General features: G+C 38.8%; 1 protein-coding gene across 3 annotated transcripts; it reads left to right on the top strand.

The window, feature by feature from the left end:
• Positions 1-299: 299 nt before the first annotated feature.
• On the top strand, positions 300-7,221 carry amz2 (archaelysin family metallopeptidase 2). Of its 3 annotated transcripts, XM_016674997.1 has the most exons (9): positions 1,305-1,430; positions 1,614-1,687; positions 2,120-2,408; positions 3,161-3,194; positions 3,297-3,334; positions 3,439-3,567; positions 3,661-3,824; positions 4,568-4,744; positions 6,350-7,221. In XM_016674997.1, exons 3-9 carry the CDS (start codon positions 2,120-2,122, stop codon positions 6,506-6,508), a joined length of 990 nt encoding a protein of 329 aa, XP_016530483.1. In that variant the 5' UTR covers positions 1,305-1,430; positions 1,614-1,687; the 3' UTR covers positions 6,509-7,221. The 3 variants fall into 3 exon arrangements, with proteins under 3 accessions (XP_007559304.1, XP_016530483.1, XP_007559296.1); XM_007559242.2 differs by lacking the exon at positions 1,305-1,430 and adding an exon at positions 300-352 and having other exon boundaries at positions 3,161-3,334; XM_007559234.2 differs by having other exon boundaries at positions 3,161-3,334.
• Positions 7,222-9,151: the final 1,930 nt, after the last annotated feature.

Below are 9,151 nucleotides of genomic sequence, written 5' to 3'. Positions count from 1 at the left end.
TAGTTCAAACTCTTAGAATGGTTAAAAAAAGAGAAAAAATATATAGTATTTTATACTTATTACATATTAAATAGTATGTTATTTACGAAATACCTTTTTTTTCCCAATTTGGGAAAACAAAAACATTGAAATGTCTAGTTTTTGAGTTTTCACAAAAATAAATAAAGGTTTGTACAGAGCCTGTACTCAATTCAAAACAATCCAGTTCTTTGTATTTCAGTATTAAATGCAGCGGAATAGCCCCTTAGTGAAGTTTTGGTCTTGACACTACAAGATTGATGCGGACTTCAGCCTGATTAAGACTCCGCCTCTGTGTTTACATTGCGTCATCAGGTACAGCTGGACGTTAATGGTGAGCTTCTGCTAGCTCCTTGTTTACAGTTACACTTTCTACCTACATAGAAACTACTATTTCAGAAAGGAAAGGTGGTGGCGGTGATGCATACCAAACATTTTACCCACCCGCCAATCAAGAAGAAGAAAGGAAATGTTTCATTATGTTGTTAAATTAGGCACTACCCAGCCAACCGATGGAATTTCACCCAATTAGCATAGGCTAGCGACACGCTAAACATAAGCATAGTGTTTAGTAGCTTCAGTTTACATAAAAAACCCATTCTTGGTATATTTACCTTTACAGTGAAATTAGCTGTAGCGCACGTACATAACTGTTTAAGCATATGCTGTGTAAATGTTGTGTACAGGTGTAAAGAAATGTGAACTGCATAAACCTAAACTGAGAAAGTATATGAATTTTTACCAAAGGTAAATGAATTTCTGCCACACTTTTCCATAAAAACAGTGCAAAGTATTATGAGTAGACCTGGACCAGTATTAGCGATGTAGCTGAGTCAGGTGTAGTTTGATGTACAGCCATTAACTGAGTCAGAAACAGCTGTATAACTGAACGAACTCTGTATCTGTCAATTTTCATACACAAATCAGACATAATATTATGATCTGTCATATTATGAAGAGAGAGGGGAAGGAAGTTCAAATCTTCTCCGACTTCAGCGTCTTTCTGCCCAGCTTTCTAACCATACAGCCAGACAAAAGGAGCAGCATAAGCAAATGAGGTGGATTAGCAGTGCTTGCTGGCGTCATCTAGGATATGTTATTGTGGAATATTGTTTCTGCTGCTCAGGTTTAAAGGTGTTATGTCATGGCAGTTATGTGTAGCAAGTTGATTTTATTATTATTATTCTTGTTATTGTTATTGTACATGAACATTCTCAAAAACTTTCAGTGGAACATTTTATTTTTACTGTTTCTACTTTTATACTAATTTCTTTATTTTTGTTATTTTTGTTTATTTTTGTTGTGAAAAGTTTCCGACATTACCGGGGGCCGGTAATTGGTGTGACGCACCTCTTCTCCATGTGCGCAGCTGCGTCTCACTCTGTTACAGTTGAAATGAGCCGTCTGTGCTGGTAAGTTGGGGTTTCCACGATCTCCCTGTATGCTAAGCTAGCAGTTATGAAATTAAATTTAGTTGCTAATAAGGTCCAGAAATATAAGATTAAGATTATAATAGCTGTTTTTAAAAGGTCTGTGTTTGATTTTGTTCCATATAGTGTGTTTGGTAGTCTCAGTATTTATTTTTTCTCTACTAGCGTGGGAAGATTTCTACGTTGAGAGCTGTAGCCGCTGTGTCCACTGATTGGTGCCTTTTGCTGCTGTTTTAAAGGTTTGTTTTTTATGTAATTCACGACAAAATAATATCTGGTACTGTAGTGCATTGATACTATTTTTTTTGTTTTGTTTTGTTTTGTGTGTGAAATTAGTGTATATTATCAGTCTGAAACTGAACTGAGCCAAATTATATTAATTTTATTCTCTTGTGGATATTGATTTGGATTTTCATCCAATTTTTATTTTAATATTTATTTTTATATGTATGAATATACAGTTGAGATGAGCTGTGTGCTGTGTGGGAAGATTTCTATGTTGTAACATTATTGTAACATTATTGAATATGTAGAGAAATTCTTAAAGAGAGGAGATGTGGGGGTCACTGCTACACCACGCTAGGTTTAGCTGCAGTAAAAATTTGTTTTTATTATTCTGATATAACTTCATTCTGTCTCGCTCCCCTGGTCCCCGGATCCCCGTCCCACAGATGAACGTGGTCCAGCATTCTGAGGAGAAACTCCGCTCGGCTTTGGTGTCTAAATTACCCGCTGTGGCTAAATTATACAGTGACTACACAGAAGGAGAAAGGCGCCTTCTGGAGGAAGGACTGCACCCTGGGAAGCGAGGGTCTCTCTTCCAGCCCATCACTCTTCACTCTGACTCGGACTGGATCGTTGCTCATCCTGAGGAACCTCAAGACTTTGAGGCTTTCTATAGAGACCCTTACCGCAAGACGCCTGACACAGGCCACAGCACTATTTACATACAAACTATAGGTGAGTGAGCTTGTGCTAAATGTGACTTGAACTTTTTTAATTTCTCATAAAATGCGTTTTTTTTTTTTAGAAGGTTGAAGATTGTCAAAAAATTCAAGGGATATTACAAATTTGATGTATTATTTTACGAAACACTAGCTGCGCTTCCAAAGACCATAAAATTGCGCAAATTGAAATTACAGAAATAAATGTGCTTAATAAAAGGAGGCCAATTTAGAAAAAAACTAATGTTTGCTAAAAAGTTTTTCTGCTGAGGCCATATCAACATTAGTGTATTTCACAAATCTGCAATGGAAGCACATTTTTCACATCACAAGAGCCGTGTGATGAACAGCAGGATGTTACTACTGTCGGAAAAAAATAGGAAGTGGTAGAAGGTCGAAGGCGTGGCGCGTTTTTTAATGACATCATGAGGACACACTTATTTATGTGATTTAAACTGTATTTCTTATTTAATAGAATCATTGCAATTGTGAATTTTTTTTTTTTTCCCCGACATGAGCAGAGTATCAACAAAGTTTTGAGTACATTTCCAATGGAAAAATGTGTAACATCTGTGTTTTAAAATCCACTAATGTTGAAAAAACACAATTTTGCCACTGTGGTGTTTTCTACAAGTAAGTGGCCAAGAAACCATCTCATTGTAGTCCCAACATTTTTTTTTTTATCAAAAAACTTTTTTTTATTATAGGTTTGTTTCAATTAAGCAAAAATATTTTTTGAAATGTCAAACTGTGTTTGTCTGTTTGCAGGTTCTTTTGGAGATGTGGGACTCCAGACAGACCGGTACGTTGAATGGCTCAGAGATTACTGCCAGGCCTTTTTCTGTGGGCTTTCTGTTGAGTTGCTTCCAGCTGTTAGTGTGTCTGAAACAGGATGCTCCTTTAGGGTGAACAGCAGCTCACACAACCTGCAGATTCTCACAGGTAATTCAGACATATTTCTTAATCCAAGCTTTGCTTCACGATGTCAGTTGCCTATACTTCCCCTTCAAACACGACCTGTTTGTTGTTTCCTTTTTGAAACAAAGGTGACTTGTTACGGTTTCTGGGGAAAAGAAAACCAAAAGATGCTTTCTGCATAGTTGGAATCACGATGATTGACCTCTACCCAAAAGACTCCTGGAACTTTGTGTTTGGTCAGGCTTCTCTCAGTGACGGTGAGCTTTTTGTCATCATTAAGGAAAATGTACAGCGACCACTAGATGGTGCTCAAATGTATAGAGTGTGACCTTAATTTCCACCCCCATCAGGGATGGGTGTGTTCAGCTTTGCCAGATATGACGACCACTTTTACTCCAGAAATTATGCTGGGAGGGTGAAGAAGAAGCTTCAGCTGAGGCAGGGAGATTACTCTGTGTTCCAGGGATACTACACTCCACCCATCACCAGCACTCTGCTGCTTCGATCCTGCAAGGTTGTTACTGGGCATATGCAATCATTTTTACACATTTCCATTTTCAGTTGCACTCATATTTTTGGCTTGTGATAGTTATATTCATTTTTCATGCTTGAAATCAATTAAAAAGTTAGCGCAGAACAGCTGAGAACACAGCTGGAAGTTGCATTACGCGATTGTGTGATGACATCATATTGAGGAAGCTGAACTTGGCCCCTGATTGGCCCATTCAGGAGGGAGGAGGAGAAACGTCTGACAGCTTGGAGACCTATCAAACTAAGACCTCCAGCCAGGGATTTAAAAGATCAGTCAAAAACAATTATTTGAAACACAAAATCTCGGAAATGTCCAAAAGTTTAAAATTCTTAACCTCTGAAGCTCATAAATTTCCAAGTTTCTTTCTAGCAAATTTCTGAGATTAATTTAAAAATGTCTGAGTTTTTTTTGTCAGAAATGTGCTACTCCTGTTTTTCCTTTCATTTACAATGACCTTAATGTCTTTCAGTGTTTTTTATTTATTTATTTCAGAAAAGTAGTACTCTAAAACTACTCTATTTTGAAAATAATTGCAAAGACTGAAGTGACAATTACATTTTATGACTTCAACATTTTAAGGTCTAAAATATGTTTAGAGAGAGCTCTCCCAGGTTTATTATGCGTTGAGTCTTTGTGTGTTCAGTGCTTCAAGTGCAGGTCATTTTATCTCACTACTGCTGTTTGTGAATTTGCTGTGATACGGTGTATGTAACATGCTGTTGCAGACCATTACCCATGAGACTGGCCACATGTTTGGAATAAAGCACTGCCAGTGGATGAACTGTGTCATGCAGGGATCGAACCACTTGGAGGAGTCTGATCGTAGACCACTGGACCTCTGTCCCATCTGCCTTCACAAGCTTCAGGTCGCAGGTGGATTTAAAATTGCTGACAGATACAAGGTAGAGCTACACTCTGCTTAATGTACGCTCAACTGTTCAATGTACAGGAGACATTTTCATGCTGTAATGATGATGAGAAACTCTGATTACGTCAGCCTGTTTTCTGGTAGCGTCTGGGTCGGTGTTCTGCTCCCTGACACGCCTGAGTTCACATGGCAGACTGAATTTTAACCTCACTGTGCTGAGCTGGTACATCCTAAAAAACCTCTTTCTCAACATCTGCTTGAATTTTGAACCCTAACGGAATGCTGTATATTTCCACTCCGCAAGAAGGATTTTATGTAACAATTTGTAACATTGTCTTTCTTTTTCTTTTATCTCTAAACATTTTAAGGATCTTGTTCTTAAATTGTTCTTTTCTCCTTCATAAATTCTTGAAGCATAAACCCCATCCTCCAAAATAGAATTAAAAAAACAATGTTGGATTTGAACATTTATTTCAAATTCAAGCTCTATTTTGAACTCCATCCATTTCCCTGCCCTGCTTTAAAGCTGCAGATTGTAACTTTTATAAAAAATATTATTTTGTACATATTTGTGTTACCATGTTGTGACAATGTAGCATGAGACAGATAATGTCTCCTCCACCTCCTTCCTGAGCTGCTGAGAAATGCAGCGCTCAGAAACGACCAATCAGAACCAGGAGGCGGGTCTTAGCACTGGTAATCAACTTCACTGCTAAATGTGCTAATGGCAGAGAAACAACTCACCGTTCCAGGAAAACCGTTTATCCATCAATCAGTGGCTATGTTAACTGGCCTTAGCATTCAGGACGCGCTCTGCTGATGGAGAGAATCTGCATCACACCTACCTACAGCGTTTTTTTCTTCTCCCTGACCTGAATCTTTGTTAGATGACACTTGTTCACCCAACTCTGACCACCTCACCTGACGTTTCAGCAACAAGGCAGTTGAGAGTGCTTTACATCATGAAAACATAAAACCATCATAAATACATCATGCAGACAATAATTGTGAAAACCAGTAACAGACATTGCATTTTGTCAAGTGCCATCGTTAAAATCATCAAAACACATTAAATATGTTGGTTTATGTTCCATTTCAGAACTCTAAACAGGTGGCTGTGTAGTCTTGATTTAAAGGATCTCAGTGTTTCAGCTGTTTTGCAGTTTTCTGGAAGTTTGTTCTATATATAACCAGTTAATCTGCTGATTAGAGACTCTCCCAGAACTATAAGTATCTTTTTTCTCTCTCTCTCTTTTTGTAAACCTTTTAGAAACATTTTCCTCTGCTGGTATCAAGCTCCACATTTTCTTACTTTTATTTATTTTTTAATTAACAATACTGAAAACCATTTCTCCTGTACATCTGTGTTTATTAAATAAATGGATCACACACTAAAAAAACATTTAAAAAAAACCCTAACGCAACTTTGCCAACATTGCTGCTCACAATGTTTGTACTTCCAAGAAGATTCCATTAAGATGACCGGCAAGGTGCAAGAAATGATTTATTTAGTCATTGATAAATGGATGGTTTCTGTGTTCTTCACACTTTGAGTTTGCCATATTTTGGAAGAGTTTATTCATCATCACACTATTTTTACTTTGATTCTTGTAAGTTATTTTATCTGTGTGTTCAACAGGCTTTACTGCGGTGGATGGAAGACGATGAGAGTCAGCTGTCAGAAGCAGAGGGGGCAGCTGCTCACCACTCAGCTGTCCATTTTCACAAACCCACCGAAGCCTTCAATGAATCCCGGCTGTGGCTCCGCAGCTGTTTGGACAGACTGGAAATAAGTTAGCAGAAGTGACTGCCAGTTTTCAGACAGCTGATGAAGAGTTTTGTTTAAGCCTCTTGATGTTGTACCTGCAGCTCAGCGGTAAGGTTGGAAGCTTGCAGCTTCCTCATGTTCTGGGCATGACACTTAACCTCAAGTTGCCTACAGCTTGGTGTATGAATGAATGAACATGTGAAATACTCAAATGACATCTTTTAGACCAATTGTTTCTCCTTCATTTGACTCAAACACGAAGGAAAAAACAAGTCACAAGTACAGCTGGTTATCACGAGTAAACATGCAGGAGGATCATCAAGATATTTTTATTGATTTATTGTGTAAACTGAGGACTTCAACAGATGTGTTGCACTGATAGAACACGTTAGAAATCAGAGGAAATTTGGATGGACTGTCAAACTTAGAAAGACAAACAGGAGAAAGAAACCCTGTGAATTAAGGAACTCAATGTCACATTTAAATTTTAGTCTGAAATGCAAACTGCAATCTGATGTGTTTATGCTCACGTTAGCATTAGCAGGTCATTTTGCATGGATGAATGTGTTCACATTATGCAGGCTCTTCAGTGACTGATGTGATCAATACACGAGCCATCGGTTCATGACACAAAAATTACGAAGTTCAAATCACATCATTGCTTTATTGCGATTGGATGCATCTTTGGTACAAAATGACAAATGATTAATATACAGAAAAAATTGATTAAAAAAAAAAAAAAAAAACTTGGTAAAATCCCCCGAAGGTTTTTAAATTTTAAATTTTTTTTAATTTAAGTGCAATAAAATCTGTGCAGGGCTGCACAGTGGTGCAGTTGGTAGAGCTGCTGCCTTGCAGCAAGAAGGTTCTGGGTTCAATTCCCAGCCCAGGGTTTTTCTCTTGGAGTTTGCATGTTCTCCCTGTGCATGCTGGGTTTTCTCTGGGTACTCCGGCTTCCTCCCACAGTCCAAAAACATGACTGTCAGGTTAATTGGCCTCTGTGTTGCCCTGGCAACCTGTCCAGGGACCCCGCCTCTCACCCAGAACGTTAGCTGGAGATAGGCACCAGCAACCCTCCCGGCCCCACTAGGGACAAGGGTGTATAGAAAATGGATGGATAGATGGAAAATCTGTGCAGTATATTTTGTTAACAGCTCTCTTTAGTTTCTAGTATTTTCCAGGAGTGATTAGACTGATCAACAGGTGATTTAAAATGCTTCAGTGTTGGGCCCTGATTGATATCAGACAGACAAACTAACTTCACACTGCAACACTGATGACTTATTGAGGACACGCCTTTGTGTGACATCTCATGTCACTGTTCATTCACTCTACACTCTTCACTAACACAGAAAAATGTACAAAAAAAAACATTCATTTTTATATTTGGCATGTAAACTTGTAAAAAAAAACCTGGTTGTTGGATCATATTTAAGGCATAACTCCCTATTTTGATCAAACACCACAGCGATACTCCCTTCTAGGCATGGGCCGGTATGAAGTTATGACGATATGATACGTTAAGTAAAAAGTGTCGTGGTATCACATAGCCGGGTAAAAGTCAGGGCCTGACTTTTACCTGGTACAGAGCTTGGTACAGAGGGTCTGGACGCTCAGCTATTGAGAAATGATTGCTTCCTGGAGGAGTGGATTCTGTTGAGGTTTTAAATTTTGCTAAAGTTGCTAATGTTTGGCTGTGACGTAACGATGATGTAATGCACCAGTTTGATGCTATGAAGCTTCTGGAAATTACGAGGCAGCTGTTAATGTCAATTCATTATTTCAAAGTGTGGCCACTACGGACTGAAAGACTTCCTTTGCTTCCTCTGCTGCCATTGCTAAAACTACAGTGAGAGTACAATTCTAAAACAGCACAGAAAATCAACTTCTCCTGTATGCTGATTGGCCCAGTAGAAATTCTACCAGCAGAGTCCAAGTCAATGGGAGGAAGCCCAGACCGTACAAGAGATTTGAATCGAGCAGAGTGGCCTAGGAAGGCTAGGCTAGGTGTGGTATTGGTATTACAGCTCTAACACGTATCATTTAGCATTTCTTTGTCATGCTTTGATGTGAATGCATAAGCAATTTGCTTCGTGCATGTTTGCTGAATTGTGGGCTGATCCTCTTTGACATGACGTGTTGCTGCCAGAACAATTAGAACAGCCATTTGAATTTAACTAGAATTTCTTTCGTTATTATTGCTTGACATTTTGTTTACTCTGGTGGCATTTATTTCAAAGCAATGTGACAGGAAGGGGTCAAAGAGAAAGGGAGAAAGACGATGGGAGACAAACATGGGATGGGCACATCCAGGTCGGTAGCCCTTGTCTACACGGCGCAGCTCTAAAGTCTGCACCACGCGACGGCCCTTTATTTTCATTTGAAATTAGCCTATCACCATAATCTCTAAAGTCATAGTCAACTTGAATTGCTTTTGGAAGTTGTTTCTAGATCACAAACACGGTGATATTTGTTTCACTAAAGTTAGCTCGTTCATTTCACCACAGCATGAACTTTACCTGAATTTAGCTAGTTTCTCTCCTAGATGTACGATCGTGCTTGCCTCCTTTGGCTACAGTATAGTAAGCCCGTTTTGCACAAAGGGCAACCTTCTTCCTCCAAGTTGCCATCTGTCTTCCTGTGGTAGCTAACATATTCCCATAAAGTGGGAAT

The sequence above is a fragment of the Poecilia formosa genome, unplaced genomic scaffold (assembly GCF_000485575.1).
Source record: "Poecilia formosa unplaced genomic scaffold, Poecilia_formosa-5.1.2 Scaffold4, whole genome shotgun sequence".
Classification (NCBI taxonomy): domain Eukaryota; kingdom Metazoa; phylum Chordata; class Actinopteri; order Cyprinodontiformes; family Poeciliidae; genus Poecilia; species Poecilia formosa.
Note: the sequence above shows the minus strand (reverse complement) of the source record. Positions and strands in the feature narration are given on the sequence as shown.